Source organism: Schistocerca gregaria, chromosome 3 (assembly GCF_023897955.1).
Source record: "Schistocerca gregaria isolate iqSchGreg1 chromosome 3, iqSchGreg1.2, whole genome shotgun sequence".
Taxonomy (NCBI): Eukaryota; Metazoa; Arthropoda; class Insecta; order Orthoptera; family Acrididae; genus Schistocerca; species Schistocerca gregaria.
In genome coordinates this window covers 915,946,482-915,965,796 of record NC_064922.1, presented here as the reverse complement: position 1 = coordinate 915,965,796, position 19,315 = coordinate 915,946,482, and the positions used below count along the sequence as shown (strand labels likewise).

The window sequence follows — 19,315 nt, the reverse complement described above, 5'->3', positions numbered from 1 at the left end:
ACATTTAGCCATCGCGAGAGCGTTACATATCTCATAGAAACTTTGAAGTGGGACACACTTGCAGACAGACGGCTCGCTAAACGGAAGGGGCTGCTTTCTAAATTCCAAAGTCCGATCTTCACCGAGGATGTAGAGCATATATTATTACCACTAACTTTCAAATCGCGCTGTGATCACCATTCAAAGGTAAAGGAAATTAGAGTTCTTACTGAAGCGTTCAGATAGTCGTTTTTCCCTCCCGCGATCCGCGAGTGGAACAGAGAGGGGGGAAATATGACTTTGGCGCGAATTGTAACCTCAGCTACACATCGCTTGGTGGCTAGCGGAGTAGAAGAATGGAAATGGCAAGAAGAGCGTTTCTGAAGAAGAGAAATTTGTTAACATCGATATAGATTTGTTAGGAAAAATGTTCTGCAGGGATCTCTATGGAACGTAGCCATGTATGGAACTTGAGCACGGACGATAAACAGTTTAGAAAATAAGAGAAAAGAGGCTTTTGAAATGTGGTCCTACGGAAGAATGCTGGAGATTAGACGGGTACTGAACGTAAATGGGGAGACAAGAAATTTGTAGCACAACTTGATAAAAAGAAGGAAGCGGTTGATAGGACACATTCTGAGGCACCAAGGGATCACCAGTTTAGTGTTGGAGGGAAACGTGGGGGATAAAAATCGTAGCGGCAGACCAACATATGAGTACCTTAAGCAGTTTCCGGGCGGGAAGGAGCACCTGGTTCCCGGCACGAATCCGCCCGGCGGACTTGTGTCTTGGTCCGGCGAGCCGGCCAGTCTGTGGATGGTTTTTGGACGGTTTTTCATCTGCCTCGGCGAATGCGAGCTGTTTCACCTTATTCCGCCTCAGCTACACTATGTCGGCTATTGCTACGCAAACAAGTTCTCCACGTACGCTTACAGCACCATGCAGAGATAGGGTTAACACTCGTCTGGTGTGAGACGTTCTCTATGGGATCCACCGGGGGCCGAACCGCACAATAACCCCGGGTTCGGTGTGGGGCGGCGGAGGGGTGAAGTGGACTGCGGTAGTCGTCGTGGGGTTTCGAACCACTGCGGCTGCGGCGGGGACGGAGCCTCTCTGTCGTTTATAGGTCCCCGCTTAACATAACATAACATTGCATAACGTTAAGCGGATTAGGAAGCATGTAGGTGCCAGCAGTTATCTGGAGACGAAGAGGCTTCCACAGTATTGAGTAGCATAGAGAGCTGCTTCAAACCAGTCCTTGCACTCAGGACTACAACAAGTTTCAACGTCAGTGATGATATTTAGTAACGAAAGTAAAGAGTAACGAATGCTTTGTGACGGGTATATCTCTAGACAGTGCCGAAGTCTTACGGTGCACGAATGAAGCGGTTACTTTTACGGTTCCAGTCAGAATTTTCCACGGAGACGCCAGAGCGGCTGGCTACCGTTACTCACCAGCAGGACCTTCATGGCAGGAGTTGGGTTGCGGCTGCTATGAACTGTACCGTGACAGCGCGGTCACAGCTTTTATAGTCTGCCGCGCGGCGTGAAAGGCCCGCAGCACCCGTGCGCCCACGGCCTTCCTCGGGGCTGCTGCCCGCCGTTCACGCCTGTCACCGCGGACTCGCGTCGCCGTCGCCCCGCCGCGCCACACCCCCTCGCACTTTGCCTCCACCGCGACGAACCGCGCAGGATCCCCTCGTAGCGTCCCGCTGTTCAGTTTCCTACAGCACCACTGTCGGTGTAGGTGGCCGCAACAGCGCCAGCCAGCGGAAGACGCGACCGTGGAGTGCGGGCAGTGTCACGGTTAACCAGGCACTTGGCCGCTACAGGCGGCTGCCACGCAACCGCGAAGGGTTCATTCCACTCCGTTCCGCAACACAAGGATAGGTATTTTACAAGTATTCTGCCTAGAGAACTTATTTTCTTTATGTTCCGGATAGTTACAATTAAAGTGCAGGTGCTCACAGAGGTCCAGTTTCGGCTCACTTTCTTCGTATGACAGCGAAACTTGTTCGTCATGCTAATGCCGTAATGGGAACCGATTTACGCCGGAGTTCCAATTTTGGTCACCATGTGCTAATCTGGCGCTGTGAATGCAAGAAAGAAGTAAAGAATTGTTTCCGTATGTAATGGATTCGGAACGGGACGCAGACAGAAATTGTCAAACGAGTGAGCAAGGCATAATGTTGATTTTATGATTAATCGTCGCTCACACGATTTGTTCAATATGAGCAACCGAAACGTCGATGACATGCTGCTGCGGTGCAATGTGAGCAATGGGTTCCTGTTTACTGGCCTTCAGATCAGGCAGAGACCGAACGTGTTTCTGGTAAACGCGTTCTTTTAGATATCGTCACTCACTGCAGTCACGCGGATTCCATATTGAAGGCCATGCACCTGAAAACCTCAAGAGATAACACGTTCATGCAAGGCTGAATTAAGCAGATGACGGACATGAGGTGCTACCCCATCTTGCACTAAAGCAATTGCTTACACACAGTTGTGCTCTTTCAAAGCAGGTATCGCGTGCTGTACAAGGAGGTCTCGACAATGTCCAGACTTCAGCGGTGCACCTGACAGGCCCTCAGGGTGTGTTCACTTCAAAGAAGGACGGAGCGATATTGAAGGTGCTTGTGAATCCACACCACACAGTCACATACGTCGAGTGGAACAGCTCTTTGTGCCCCTCGTGAGGTCCAAAGGTACCGCAAATTTGGCAATTCTTTGTACTCACTGTATCTTGTACTGCAAAATGTCCCTCTTCACTTCATAGAATATTGCCTGGCCACTTGTTACCATCCTCGATCAGTGCCAGAAACCGAAGAGCAAATTCAGAACGCTGCTGCGGATCATGAGGTTTCAGGTGCTGTGATGTCTAGATCTTGAATGTCTACTCGTGAAATAAGGAAAAGAAAACTTTCCGAACGGTTGAATGCAGAATGGACAATTCTCGTGACGCTGCACAAGAACTAACACTGCACGGTGCTCGTGCTGCATAGTCTGTTACAGCAACAGCAATCGCGATAATGACTTCCACCGGAGTAGGATGCTGTCCTCTCTCCAGTTCCACACCAAGCTCACCCGCATTTTCAAATTTCATTATCATCTTCTTGAATCCATTTAATGACATCGTGCTTCTGCTCAGACATTTCATTCGGCGACACTCTCTCACTACATCACTGTAACCACTGCCGTTCAGATAAAACAGTTTCACTAACAACGCACGATCTCTCCTCTTGATACCCATACACTTCACTCACGGTATGGCTTGCGAGTGACAGTCTCAATATCATATCGACATACAAACAGTCTATAGCGCCAGATTAGCAGCACGTGGCAAATGTCGGCACTAACGTTTTTCAGTTAAATCGGTTCCGCATCAAGCCATTAGCGTATCTATCAACTTTCACTGCCGTAGGGTAATTACAGTCATAAGCACCCGCTATTTACAACTCTATTGACACGGCAATAACTTCGCGCGCAATGTGAGCGTGATTTTTCGGAAAGGCTACTAGCTCTTTCCACCTTTTGCCGAAATTCCAACTTAGCTGGTTGCCTGAATGATCTGAGCGCAATTGACTTGGTACTCCTAGAGGGGTCGAGTTCACAGCAACTCAATGCACTAACTCCCAGTTTGCTGCGGGACATTTGGTCTCAACAGCTGATTGTTTTAAGGGTGACACGTCGGTAAAATAAGCGGTGCTGATTATGTAGCAATGAGGTGTGGTCATCTCGTCAAGACGGTGCGCTACAGTTTCCTACCTAGAATTAAAATGGAGAAACAGTACCGATAGGCACGTTGAATAAAATTTTTGTGTACAAACCTACTGGATGTGAGGCGACTGGTTTATTGGAGTGTTTTGATTACAACCGTTATGACAAAGTCATGAAACGTTAGAAAAAAAAACACACGCAAGAGTAGTACGGTAGAAATGGCGTGTGGTTTTTAATATGTATGTTGCTGTGTTCTGTTCCGTACGTCAAGGAGAGTGGTTTAATTGTACTCGTATGTATATGTTCAGTTCAGTAACTGTATGGTTTGTAGGCATAGTTACACATCAAATGGAGCCACACACACTACAGTGGCAAAACAACTCATAAAGAGCAAATTACACAACCTTTTTCTATGGAAATATTATCTGAGAGTTCATTCCCGCATTCGAAACACATAAAGATCGGTGTGAAGCACTATACTAGCTCCTATGTTAACAAAATATCTGAGGTTAATTTTGCATTGCAATTTCATTTAAGTTAATACTGCTTTAATATCATGTGTGCGCGTAGAGAATTACTATTGTGTGCACATTTATTACTGATCATCTCGGAGTAAGTTAATTTCTGTATTTCCGTAGCTGAAGTAAAAGATAACCATTACGCTGAAACCACAAGAATTTATAGACATCCGCTAATAATCTTTGCAAATAAATTGAAATCACACTGAAGTTAAATAGTGTAATTAAATGGCAAACTGTGTAAGATATTTTGGCGGTACTGTGTCGTTTAATGTTGTAAATATTGAATTAAGACGTTGTGGCCTTGTAAATGAGCGAAAACAATCAGACATAGGCTCTGTATTGCGTGTTCTGATACTCTGAAAAAAAAAGTCATTAGTTTCGAACATGATACATGAACACATATATTTAACCACAATGCAACGTTAAATAAACTTACAATGTCTCTCACGCGTACCCTCTTCCAAGACGAATTCCAGAGTAAATAGTTACATAAAGTCATTCGACTGTTTCACAGTTATTAATATTTCTAACATAGAACAAAAGGATAATATACATAATAAACTGATATTGTTTTTAAATACAATTACGGTTGAAAGAAGGATGTTTTTCTGTACTTTTGACGTACGCCTTCCAAGTATCATAAATTTCTTAATTCTTTGCAGTGTTCGTAATTCCATATGAATAAATATTGTTCTCTACGGGACAGCGAGTACAATGGCTAAGAGCCACACAAGTAAATACAACAAGAGAGAGCATGAAAGACACATACCACTTAAGGGAGCAGATTAATGGATCCATGTGAACGTGACACATTCCAAAACGTTACTGTATTGCACAGTGCCCAGTGCATGACATAGCGTCAAAGATGACGAAATGGCCAACTGGTGTCACTTCTGGAAACTCTTTGTAGGGCTGTGCGAAAGCACATCATACATAAATTAAAATACGCGGAAATGGTAAAATGGTGGTGTATGCGATGCATCACACCAACACAAATATAAGTAAAAATACTATTAAAGATATTGGTCACAGAACGTTGCTAACATAATGTGGTATGTGACTAAAAGTAGAGGTACGCAATGGGGAGGGGAGAAATATCGAGCGGGACGAACCGTAAATGAAGACCTGAGCTTGAAGAAAATAGATAATTTTATTTACCTACCAGTTTCGGTGCCTCATTGGCACCATCTTCAGGCCCCTACACAAGAAAACACTTGTTTTTAGAGGTATACGGAAATCAGTTGGATAGAGTTCTTCCTATAATAGCACAAATGACTATATAACTTACATAATTCTGTGTGTACGTGCCTGAAAATGTCAATGAGACGCTGAAACCTTTAGTTAAACAAAATTATTAAATAAAATTACATCCCCAGATGTAATTAACATTTTACAATGCAAAAACGGCACTGATTACGTATTTGTTTATATGTTCAGATGTGCTAACAAAACTAACGGGGTCCCATTTAAAAAAAACGTAGGTTTGTGTTAAAAAACATACTTCCGTGCATTTTTGTATGGTTTGTATTAAACACTTACACTAGCCCCTCTCCTCACGTTCGGTCTGTGGAATCGGTTCGTCAGTGTTTGACGTGGTTTACGAAATATATCCAGCGGTAACGTTAGGTGACTCACCCTGTATAGTAACTGTACTCGTATGTGCATGTCGGTGGCATTATGGGAGGAAGGATAATTAGCCCCCATTTTATCGATGGCAATGTAAATGGTGCAATGTATGCTGATTTCCTACGTAATGTTCTAGCGACGTTACTACAAGCTGTTCCACTGCATGACAGAATGGCGATGTACTTCCAACATGATGGATGTCCGGCACGTAGCTCGCGTGTGGTTGAAATGGTATTGAATAGCAGATTTCATGACAGGTGGATTGGTCGTCGAAGCACCTACCATTGCTCGCACGTTCACCAGACCTGACGTCCCCGGATTTCTTTCTGTGGGGAAAGTTGAAGGATATTTGCTATCGTGATCCACCAACAACGCCTGATCATATGGGACCGATAATCTCACTGTTTGGTCCCCTCTCCCATCTCAACTAACCAACCAACGAATACTACAGTCATGCTCATAAATTAAGGACAATGATGATACGTGGTGAAACAACGCTCTGGTTGGCGGTTTGCGGGTTTAATCACCTTGGGGTATGACCATGCGGTGCATTTGACCTGCGGTCGTCGCACGGTGGCGCTGGCAGCAGTCCACATACTGAGAGGTGTGTTGGTGCATGTCAGAGTACGGTGCAGCGAGTAAGTGTGCAGTCGTTTTCAGACTTGCTAATGTTTACTGCGTGTTGAAAATGTCTCAATGAACACGTATTGATTACGTTATGAGGGGTAGAATACTAGGGCGAGTGGAGGCTGGTCAAACACAGTAGGTCGTAGCACGGGCCCTCCGTGTGCCACGAAGTGTGATCTCGAGATTATGGCAACGATTCCAGCAGACAGGAAACATGTCCAGGAGCTACAATACGGGGCGTTCACAGTGTACAACACCGCACGAATACTGATACCTCGCCATCAGTGCCCGCAGACGGCCAAGGAGTACTGCAGGTAGCCTTGCTCGGGACCTTACCATCACTGGAACAGTTGTCTCCAGACATGCTTCATTCGCCAAGAGACCTGCAAGGTGCATTCCACTGGCACCAGGTCACAGGAGAGCCCGTAAAGCCTGGTGTCAAGAACACAGTACATGGTCTGTGGAACAGTGGTCCCAGGTTATGTTCACGGACAGGTCCATGCATAGTCTGAACAGTGATTCTCGCCAGGTTTTCATCTGGCGTGAACCAGGAACCAGATACCAACCCCTTAATGTCCTTGAAAGCGACCTGTATGGAGGTCGTGGTTTGATGGTGTGTGGTGGGATTGTGATTGGTGCACGCACACCCCTGCATGTCTTTGACAGAGGAACTGTTACAGGTCAGGTGTATCGGGTTGTCATTTTGCACCAGTATATCCGCCTTCTCAGGGTTGCAGTGGGTCCCACCTTCCTCCTGATGAAGCACGGCCCCACCGAGCTGCCATCGTAGTGGAGTACCTTGAAACAGAAGATATCAGCGAATGGAGTGGCCTGCCTGTTCTCCAGACCTAAACCCAATCGAGCACGTCTGGGATGCTCTCGGTTGACGTATCGCTGCACGTCTTCAAACCCCTAGGACACTTCAGCAACTCCGATAGGCACTGGTGAAAGAATGGGAGGCTATGTCCCAGCAGCTGCTCGACCACCTGATCCAGAGTATGCCAACGCGTTGTGAGGCCTGTGTACTTGTGCACCAATACCGTGGACTTACAGATCTGTGTCATGTGTGTTCCCTACGTGCCTATGATGTTAACGCCAGTTTTGTGTAGTGGCACGTTGTGTGGCACTACATTCTGCAATTATCCTTAATTTATGAGCATGAGTGTACTCTGATGTAGTGGATGATTATCAAAGACGTTTCAAGTTCTGCCATGACAACACTCTAAAGCAGATGGTTATAATACTTTGGCTCATAAACGTATTTACGTGTGATGAAATGGAGAACCTACTACATCGGGAGTCATCTCTGATTGACGAATCGCACAGAATCTGAGTGTTTGATCCCGGGCAACTGTTGTTTCCCTCGTGATGACTGGGTGTTTTGTGATGTCCTTAGGTTAGTTAGGTTTAAGTAGTTCTAAGTTCTAGAGGACTGATGACCATAGATGTTAAGTCCCATAGTGCTCAGAGCCATTTGAACTATTTGCTGTTTCCCTATAGCAGTGCTTTTTAACCTGTGGGTCGCAAAGCCTTGCTCAGGGGGTCGCGGTTGCTGGAGAAAAGAAACTTGTTCATTTTATGTTCGCTCAGAGCGAAGCACGAAGACAGTAATCACGTCTGTACTTGCTGACGTACTCGGACAACCGATTGTAGTGACCGAAAACTATGCCCCCGTTGACCTATTCTCGCCCTTCTCCTTCGCCTCTACCGCGGCAAGTAATATATCTCTGTCCGCAGAACATTGCGACCTCTTTTCACATTGCACTTGATTTCTCGATCAGTATACTATCAATAGAATGGATAGGGGTCGCGTATTCAAAAAGGTTGAAAAACACTTTTCTATAGTATCCCTCAAGCGACTTGCACCCATCCGGAAACTGTACCATCCTATCGCTCCAAATTTGTGGAGCGATGCCTCATTCCTGTTAAACACGCGCGTAGAGCGAGATTGTCAGTCCTTGGACCCAGCTCCTTAGAGTGTGAGAATATTGTGAACACAGTTGGCCGGTCGTGCATAAGTATGGCTCGCGCACACTTTAGGTAACATCCCATCCCTTCCTACTTTCCTCTGTTGCCGTCTTGTGTTCGATTTTGAATTGCATGTGAGCATACACTCCAGTAAGTTATGCAAACGACATTTTTCTAAAGCAGAAATGTATCTGCAAAAAGTGTTAAATGAATGGGCAAAAGGAATGGAAACTCTTTGAGACACAAGTTGTACGTTGCCTGCTGTAGCCAATACGGAGCATCAGACCAGGTGCAGTCCGGCCAGAAACCGGTTCCTGGCACCACATATTCGAACCGGTGGCTGTCTCACAGTAGATCGTCGATCGTTTACTGTGGCTCTCCAGAGACAACGCATCAGTCCTTCGCCAGACATTAGTGGTTGTCTTATCCTGCGATTTACGGGTATAGAAACAATGTCTCTATCATACTTAGGAGTCACCTTGGACATTGTCCATTCTGAAAATTCCAGTTATTGTGTGATATGTGATCTGCAATGACCCATCCGTCTTGATTCGATCATCATCCACGTTCAGAGACGGTTAACTCGCGAAGTTCTGCTGTGATCACTACACACCTGTCTGTACTAGACTGCCCAGAAGCCGTGTCTACACTCGCGCCACACTCGTTATGTAAGTACGATATTTGGACGTCCTACACGGAACATGGAAAATGAGACAACCATTTTCTTGCCACTCAGCTTATCTGGTGTTTGGTAATCACTGTCCTATTAACACTATTACATGTCTTTAGCGGTTTTCACCATTTTTCGTTTTCATTCGATCTCTTTCGACCTTGCTACGCTACATTATATCAAGGCTGGTAGATACGGCTGCAAGGTAACAAAATTCCAGTAGTCAGCTTTAAGAACACACGTTTATTTGGCATATAGGAAATACGCAGCACATAACCATAGATGATTACAATAAAGAGTAACCCATCGCTCCAGCTCTGAACGTGCAGAGTGACAATATCAATAATGCAGTATAACAATTTCAGGCAACTGCCTGTTAGAAGCGCCATAAAATGTTACGTAACTTCTACGAACACAAGTTGTCTTAATTCACGCCTCGTGGAGGGTCAATGCTTCGATTTTGCGGTCAAAGTGATTGCCCGTATCCTGCGAATTGGGAAGCTTTACTTCGTCGCTTAGGTAGTATTCTTTCCGCAATATAACTGCACAAGTTTTGTTTATCGATTTGTTCCATTATTACGTAATTACTTTATGATAGCTGTGGTTCAATAGCTTAACTGAACAGCTTTACTTCTGCAACAGGTAATACACAAATTTAAATCATATGGCATAAGGCTGCTAACCAGAAATAAACGTAGTTAATTAATGCTATTATCCAGCTGAATTAGGTCCTGTGCCCATAATTAATAGAATGCCAGTTTAGTGGTAACTTTCCCGGACCACCTTTCGGTGCTCATTACAGAAGGAAACTAATGTTTTTATCATGCTGTCAGGAAATGATTCAGGAACCACACTGTCTTAATTTCATGGAGCAGAGCGTCCTGGCCGAGTTAAAAGCTTATGTAACTCAGGAATTACGAGGCGTCAGTAGAGAGCTCATAAATTAGTCACTTAGGAACAAGAGCTAACCACAAACGTAAAGAAGCTATTAGGAAACGATTCAGGAACCAAACGGTATAATTTCACGGAGAAGAGCGTCCGCTGCCAGTTAGCACTTCGTGTAACTCTAGGATTGCTAGTAGAGGGTAGAGAGCGTAGTGTTTCAGGCTATCCACAAAACGGAAAAAGCCTGATTGGGTTATATGGGCAGCACACTGAAAGGCTGTTTGCTTATGTTGGTCGTCAGTGTAAAAGTGTGAATAAGCGCACAACATATAAACTTAATTATCTCCAGGTGACACTATGCTAATCCCGTGCAACAGAACCTGCAGACATTAATAATGTCTTTAATCCGGCAAGGAAAAGGATCAACAAGTTGCTTCAGGGATGCTGTTACAGCGCGACCCACTCAATGATGTTTGGCTCCCACAGAGCTGGCAAATTCTGAAGATGTTGACTGCTTTTTCGTTCTAATAACTTTAGGGAGTGCAGACGGATCCCGTCGACATTCTGCCACGATATCTCGGGCAAGAGGCGTAAGGCCATATTCAGGTGAGCAGTTGTCCACTCATCCGAAGTCTAGTCTCTTGGCCGAAAGATCGTGGCAGAATGTCCATGGGATCCGTGTGCACTCCCTAAAGTTATTAGAAGTAGAAATACGCCGAGAAAATTTCGGAAGTAACATGTTGAATGCTGCAAATATTCCAGACACTTTTGTGTGAAGAATGATTACCGAATGATTCAATAGCTGGCCACGGTGCGATGGTGTGTCTGAATGTTTGACAATCGAGGAACGCAGGAGTTCAGCTCTGTGAATTCGACTGTTGTCATTTTGTAGAACGGTTATGATTACAGGCGATTTCACGTTGTTGCAACCCTGCGTTCATTGGTTCACAAACAAATCGAGGGCGGGGAGCGGAAATTGAGGCCAGGCCTCGAAAAGCGAACCATCCTCTCTTTGCCCCCGACCCTCCTCTCGGGCTTCCTAAATCTAGTGTCTTTAAAAAAGGGGCGGTAGCATCTTTAATTATTAATCAACGAGTCATCGGTCCCGCGTTCTAAACCCGCCACCGCTCAAAGAAGTCACCCCCATTCTGCCGACGAGTTTGTCCAAAAGGTGGAAGAGGAACAGAGGTTCAGGGCACTCTCTTGTCTTGCGGTGGGAAACTGCCCCTAAAGGCAGAAGAATCAGCAATTGTCAACGCGTTGGACCAGAAATCCTTGTCTTCTATGCATTTCACTGACCACACTAGATCTAGATTGAGCCTTTACATCCCACTTTTCAGATTTTCTGGCTTCCCTACCAAGTTACCACGATCAAGTTTCCAACATTCCACTCCCCGACTCGTAGAACGCTATAGTTAGTTGGTTATTCAGTCTTTTTCTCATGCTCCCCATTGTCAGTCCCCTCCCGATGATCCGAATGGGAGCTATTCCTGAATATTTTGCCAATGGAGGGATCATCATGACACTTTTTCAGTTACAAGCCACATGTTCTTTGGATGCACATTATGTGTCTTTAATGCACTGATTTCCATTGCCTTCTGCATTCTCATGCCGTTGATCACCGCTGATTCTTCCGGCTTTAGGGGCAGTTTTCCACCCCAACGGCAAGAAAGTGCCCTGAACCTCTGTCCGCTGCTCGCCCTCTTCGACAACGTCGTTGGCAGAGTGAGGGTGATATCATTTGCCGGAAGTCTGCAGCCGCGAGTGTTGATTGTAATTCAAATTTTAAGCAGTGGGGGATTGGAACCTGGCACCTAGGACGTTTGGATTGCTATTCAAAGACAATACGTCTTTTTTATTTGTTTCTTCTTCTTTCTTCTTTGGGTCATCTAAGGACCACGCACCAATTTCAATGCTTCCTTCTTTGTTATTCTTTCTTTTTCCTCCAGTATTTTCTCATCTTTTTACTGTGTATCTTTTTTCTCTCCTCGGACCCTGTCTTCTTCTCCCTCTTGCCTTGGAATCCTTGCATTTTTAACGCTTTCCTCTTCAAAATCCCACTTTCTGTTGCATCTTTTTCACTTATGTTGTTTCTTTCCAAATTTACATAACTTCTTCAATCAAGGCTATTGTTTACTTCTTGTCCCCAAGATATCTAAAAATCCGTTTGGTTACCCTGTTGCTGTTCATTCTATATAAGTGTCGAAAAAATAGTAGTCACTTGTAGTGTTTCATTTATGTTGTGAAAAAGTTCTTCATTGCTTCTTAATTTCCATGCCTTTGTATTTTTTGGTGGTCCAAGTATATATCGAATGATTTTTCTTTCTAGGACTTCAAGTAATTTTATATTCTTTTTTTTCTTTTTTAAGGAACCTTCCTGTGCCCCAAAGGGATGGTGTGAGCAAAGTGGGGCAGGGTCTCAACCTCAGGCCTGGCCACCAAGTCTCAGCCGCACCACCCCTCCCGGAACCGAGGGGAGCATAGGGAACGTGGAATAGACGTACAAAGAGCATCATTTATTTGGAAACCAACGTCGCGAGAAGGAGGGCGACGCAAGACGCCACATTCAGTGAAAATATAGATGCATAGTTTTCCGGAGAAGAACACTCCGATAACCAGAGAATATACCGTTTCTAAGAGTGGCAGAGGCGGGGATCAACTCCTCATGGTATGAACACCCTACCTCTGGGGTTGACTACGGAAGACACTGCAAGGAAATTGGAGAAAATTTGTCTGTATTTGGGATTACAGACAGCGGCACAAAGGCGTCCATTAAGGAAGTGACAAAAATTGAGGATATTTTTCTTGTCGTCAGCAAACAAGTAGTGAAATGCGAGTCCACAAATCCATTTCATGGAGTACATCTTCGTTTGTGGGAAGCATCCCGAGTCCGGAAAGAGGAGCAGATGAGGCGGTATCCGATGAGGTGTACGAGAAATTAGGGCCAGCATCAGTTGCACCATAAACCACACACCTATCGCTGATCCGCACACCAGACGATGTTGGTCCGTGTCCAAACCACCAAAAGCGTTACACAATGGGGTGTCTGCAAGATGAATCCCGTTACGGCGTGATCGGCATACTTGCTTTCCATGATCGTAACGTACCAGGCGGCTGGGTGTCATTGGCCAGATAAGAAGCACGCAGAGATCGCCAGCACGCCACGACAGGCGATGTGAGGGCGCTTCCCCTCGACCACATTCGGTGACCTGTTGTGCTGAAGAAAGCCACAGAACATCTTCGTAGATGTCAAGCGCGTTGGCAACATCACAGTACGGACGTAGTTCACTTCGAAGGAAAAATGGCGGAAGTAAAGGAAGGGCGGCAAGACAGCCGGAAGCTGTATGGTGGCTGAGAGGAAGCGTGGTGTAAGGGAATCCAGTAACAGGCTGGTATGGCACGTAGGACAACGGATCCACAGCGCCTTGTAAGAGCTGACGAAAGGGGCTGTGCATGAGACATTGAAACCTAAACCGACCTTGCATCATGGGAGGGTGAGGGTCTCGTACCATATCTTGAACAGCACGCCATGGGAATCATGTGATCCCAATGCCGATAGCAGAGGAGGAAGTATTTGTGCCACGTGAGGAATACGTGACGCCAAATATACACTGCTGGCCATTAAAATTGCTACACCAAGAAACGGGTATTCATTGGATAAATATATTATACTAGAACTGACATGTGATTACACTTTCACGCAATTTGGGTGCATAGATCCTGAGAAATCAGTACCCAGAACAACCACCTCTGCCCGTAACAATGGCCTTGATACGCCTGGACATTAAATCAAACAGAGCGTAGATGGCGTGTACAGGTACGGCTGCCTATGCAGCTTCAACACGATACCACAGTTCATCAAGAGTAGTGACTGGCGTACTGACCATTGACCAGACGTTTTCATTTGGTGAGAGATCTGGAAAATGTGCTGCCCAGGACAGCAGTCGAACATCTTCTGTATCGAGAAAGGCCCATACAGGACCTGCAACATGCGGTCGTGCATTATCCTGTTGAAATGTAGGGTTTCGCAGGGATCGAATAAAGGCTAGAGCCACGGATCGTAACACATCTGAAATGTGTTCAAAGTGCCGTCAATGCGAACAAGAGGTGACCGAGATGTTTAACCAGTGGCGCCCCATACCATCAGTCCAGGTGATACGCCAGTATGGCGATGACGAATACACGCTTCCATTGTAGGCGATGTCGCAAAACACGGATGCGACCATCATGATGCTGTAAACAGAACCTGGATTCATCTGAAAAAATGACGTTTTGCCACTCGTGCACCCAGGTTCGTCGCTGAGTACACCATTGCAGTCTCTCCTGTCTGTGATTCAGCGTCAAGGGTAACCGCAGCCATGGTCTCCAAGCTGACAGTCCATGCTGCTGCAAATGTCATCGAACTGTTTGTGCACATGGTTGTTGTCTTGCAAACGTCCCTATCTGTTGACTCAGGGATTGACACGTGGCTGCACGATCCGTTACAGCCATGCGGATAAGATGCCTGTCATCTGGACTGCTAGTGATTCGAGGCCGTTGGGATCCAGCACGGCGTTCCGTATTACCCTCCTGAACGCACCGATTCCATATTCTGCTAACAGTCATTGGATCTCGACCAACGCGAGCAGCGACCTTTATCAAAGTCGGAAACGTGATGGTGCGCATTTCTCCTCCTTAGACGAGACATCACAACAACGTTTCATCAGGCAACGCCGTTCAACTGCTGTTTGTGTGTGAACAATCGGTTGGAAACTTTCCTGATGTCAGCACGTTGTAGGTGTCGCCACCGGCGCGAACTTTGTGTGAATACTCTGAAAAGCTAGTCATTTGCATATCACAGCATCTTCTTTCTGTCTGTTAAATTTCGTGGTGTAGCAATTTTAATGGCCAGTAGTGTACTTTTACACATTGTGTCCGTTGCAGAAGATCGAGGGCCCATAAACGGCGACGTAGGAGCCCAGCTCGTAATTGGGACAGTAGGCGCCAGCAGTAGTGGGCAATCGTGGACCGCATATCGCTTGCGAAATCAAGCATTGGATAGTGTCAGCTACATGTAATGAAGCAGCTCTGTCCACAGGAAGCCCATTATCTGCAGTCATGGCGCTCGATTTGAGGACGTTGAGGCAGCTATCACAACCTTCATTGTAGACAGTAACTCATGGGAGTGACTCCCTATTCTCAGCACCGCTTAAGCAGCGCAGCTGAGTACATGGCCACCGAGTAACATCGCAGACAGGCGTGGAGGGAGACGCAGAGTGACGGTTCAATGGCGAATGCATACAACAGGGCAAAGAACGGCCAGCCTTGACGTACCTGAAACGCCCGCTAAATTCGCAGGGCTAGCAGGTAATTAGGATTGTGGAAAGGGCCAAGGGAGTTGAGGTCGGATTCAGTTCACAATTGTAATTTATTGTCATTTAGATCACAAATCACTTTTGAAAGAATTAAATTTGCTTCGCGGCTAAAGGCCTCCAAACAGATGCTCTACAATAATTCCAATTTTGAAAAGGCATGACAAACAGTTAAATTTACGAATAAGATATATGTATATACATATGTGACAGCGTGCAGAGCGGCCGAAGGCCGCCGGATTAAGTCTTCAAAATTCCAAATATACAATGATGATTACTGAAGACAAAAGGCCACAGTGTTTTAAGATGCTAACAGGGCTGATGGCCAAAAGGTGCACAGAAAGAGATAAACAATAAGATGACTGAAGACCGCAAGGTTAAATTCTGAAAATTAACTAAATATATATTGCGACAATCGGTAATACAAGACACGAAATTTAAAAATTTCCTTTTTGCAACACCAACGGCGAAAGGCCCACAATAAGTTGTAAAATCTTTGACAGGAAATTACAATAACATTTCAAGAGCAGAAAGCGATAATGATTGGACTTGAAGGAAACCCTGAGAACATGTATCCAGCGCTGAAGCCCCACAACTAACCTTGCCAAATAAAAAATATAGAACACAGTTGAATTACAACAACATTAAGCCTGCCAAAAAGGATAATTAAGGGAACGGCAGTCAGGATTCTACAGTGGAACGGTCTGCCCTCGTTCACTTAGGTGAGACAGCTGGTGAGTCCAACTACACTTAATTCGTGCGAACGCAACCAAGGGACAGTCACGGACCGACCGACCAACCGCTTGCTTGCCACGACGGAGTACATGAGAACTCAAACACAAAAGGTTACGAACGTGATAATCCACAATGATATTTGTATTAGCTGTCAAAATTACACACCATATTGGACAGCGACAACTGGTGAGCAAAGGACGCTGCTTGAAATGACGTTAGTGGCCACGGCAGGTAACCGGAACACTAACAGCACTCGAACTGTAGTCATCTAATATAGTTAATTTCACCGCATGGCGGCTGGATTTCAGCAATACAAACACTCTGTTTTGCTCACAGGAAAACCTTCCCAACAGAGAACCACCGAAAGGAACCACAACGTGAATGGACGTGGCTTGGGTACTTGAAACCACTACTTAGCTTTGACGCCCTGGGTCGGTGAACCACGAAGCTCGTAGCGATCGGACAGCTCCTCACACTCTCCGACACTGCGCACGGACCGGCAGCGGACCCAGCCGACTGCACCGCGTGGAGATAGCTTCCCTTGTCCGCAGCAACCGAACGGCTCCTCTCACAATGCCGGCGACATCTAAAATAGCCATCAGTGGGCATAAAGCTAACTACACACGCAACCTAAGAAACACTGCACGAAGACCTGAACGATACGCGACAGTAATTAAGCACTCAGGAAGACAAATTGGGAGTCGATGCACATACACACACACACACACACACACACACACACACACACACATGAACGATCAGTGGGCCATAACGCGTCGTCTGATAGGATGATCGACTGACGATCTCCCAAGACCGTGGTCCGGCTCAAGTGTTGCGTGGTGGCAATGGTTGGGCTAGCCTTGTCGGCGCAGACCTCACTGCTCCAACACTACTGCCATAGTGCCGCATTGCAACTCCCCGACTGGCAGGTCCGGACTGCGCTCCAGACATGTTCCAACTGACTGGCAGACCCGAACCCGCGACCGGAACTAGCGACGAACTGCCTTACGACGGACAAGCGACCGGGAAGTAATAGCAGTCAAGCTAAGATACTACGAGAGGGAATATATCGATACGCGCTGCTAACGCAGATCAGTGTCAGGCAAGCAGCAACTCCGTGAGAGTAGCAATTTATATTAATGTAATGAGGTGGAAGTACGTTAAGAACAGGGTGTAAAATACATGATGGCGGGAACACGAGTAATGAACGACGGATCTAGATGGGAGGAGTGAGACGGCTATTGTAGAGTACAACGGACGTAGTTCCAGTACTGGGTAGTACTAGACTCTACTAGGATATCCCATATTGCACAGCACGCCTTCCAGTCGGTCGTGATCGACCAAATCGAACGCCTGGCTGAAAACAAGAGTTGCCAAAAGTCCATTCACAAAACGAGCATAAGCAAGAGCGACTAAGCCCTGATAGGGACAGAGGGCAATGTTGCTGTTATTGGCAGCTCCCAAAGAAGCGAAACCACTTACCGGGCCGTCCGTTTAAGCCGTGCAGCCAATAGCGGGGTGGTGATGTTGTGCATAGTGTAACAAACTGTTCACGGAGGGCAGACCCTATATCGCGTTGGGTATGTAATCGCCGCCCATCATGAGTCGTAAGAATATTAATGAAAGCCCTCCGACGGCGGCGGCGTTCTGCTATCACATGGTACGTAGACGGATGTTCCTGCGCTAACCCATATGAAACGTCCCCTTTGAAAAATTAATGAATTGCTGTTCTGATGAACCTCTACGTTATTTGATTTTCAAACAGCTGAGCAGAACTGAACGCAGTCAGACATTTCGCTCTTTACCTATTCTGATCAACACTAAACTGACACACAATATTTTTTAGCGCAACGCAATCTGACTTTCAATAATCTCTATAAAAGAATGGCCCTGACTAACATTAACCTACACCTTTCATTAATCACTTACCTCACCAAAAATCTTCGTTACTCGAACTTCTGCAACACAGCGCAATGCTACACGCTGTTAACAGCCAACTGCCCAACACTACAATAGCAAATTCCAACAATGCAAACCAACCACAGACTGCACACAGCACAGCCAGTGATTTTCATACAGAGCGCTACGTGGCGTTACCAACATAAAAACCTAATCACACTACGTACACCCCACTGTCACCATAGCTTATTCAATGTGACGTCGTGAGAGGGAGTGAGCTGTGCCTTCGCACGATTCACTTCCGCCTGACGCTCTGGCGAATGCGGCATGACGGTACATTCCTGGAGAATGGTGAAGTAGTAATCGTGGATTCGTCGCCACCATGCCGCAACCTCCCTTCCGTAACACATCAAGGCTGTGTGGAAGGCAGGCCTTGCTCAGAGGACCCACCATTACACAGGGGACTGATACGCATCACGGCTTCGACTACAAGCTGCCCACGTAGTTCCATGAACTGCCGGCAATCGGGTGAAGTAAAATGAATCGTGTTCGTTTCCACGGTCCCCGGCTACGCCACACCCTTCGGCGGCAGTGACTGACGGCCCAGATAAATGCGTCACGGTCAGAGAACGCAACGGGACAGACTTCAGCAGCCTGCACGCCACCGCAATATCCCTGGAGATATATCTCTACACCACAAGTGCATTCATATCACGCAATGACACAATTTGTAGAACAAAAGAACTTTCTGTGTTGTACTTTACTTATTCAGTAATCGTAGATGATATGTTTCGCCAAATTTCGCAGTTGATGCCGATAAATAGCGATCTAGACAGATATCCATTGTATTAATATAAAATGATAACTGCAAGATGCTGGCTCAGGAATTCGCTTCCTGGTCTGGACCGCTTATTGTCAGTGTCTTAGTGTAAATTTATTGTTCACTTAAGTGAAGTCTATGGCAATGTACGCTGATTTTCTGAAGAGTAGAAAATGTTGTTTGTATGGGAAATCCACTTCGTCGTGTAGGACTAGAAAGGATAAAATTGGGCAAGTAACCACATACAAATTGCAACGTAAGTAATTTTAGGAACGAAAGGAACTGATTCTTCACACCAAAATTAGAAGAGGCAGCCATAGAAGCATATGTCCTAAAAACTATCGTTTTTGAGTTGTTAAAGAAAATAATTTTATGAAGTTCGAATGTCTCTACATTTGTGGGCAGATGGAATTTTTTTTTCCTTTATTGAATTTCGATTTCCCCCGAAGGGGGCGGGCTGGCAGCAGCTTAGTACGCTTTTTAAAACATAAGAAGAAGATAAGAAACAATAAAAACA

At 45.8% G+C, this 19,315-nt stretch overlaps 1 protein-coding gene across 4 annotated transcripts in view; it reads right to left on the bottom strand.

The window, feature by feature from the left end:
• The window catches only part of LOC126355498 (cuticle protein 65-like), a 336,678-nt gene that overhangs the window by 277,048 nt on the left and 40,315 nt on the right, over nt 1–19,315 (bottom strand). Inside the window, exon 1 of one of the 4 annotated variants that reach the window (XM_050005823.1) lies at nt 1,435–1,454. The exons of the other annotated variants lie outside the window; for them this stretch is intronic. Coding sequence (XP_049861780.1) covers nt 1,435–1,449 — 15 coding nt within the window. The 5' untranslated portion in view covers nt 1,450–1,454. Of the gene's footprint in view, nt 1–1,434; nt 1,455–19,315 lie in introns of those variants that run through there. 4 annotated transcript variants of the gene reach the window in all.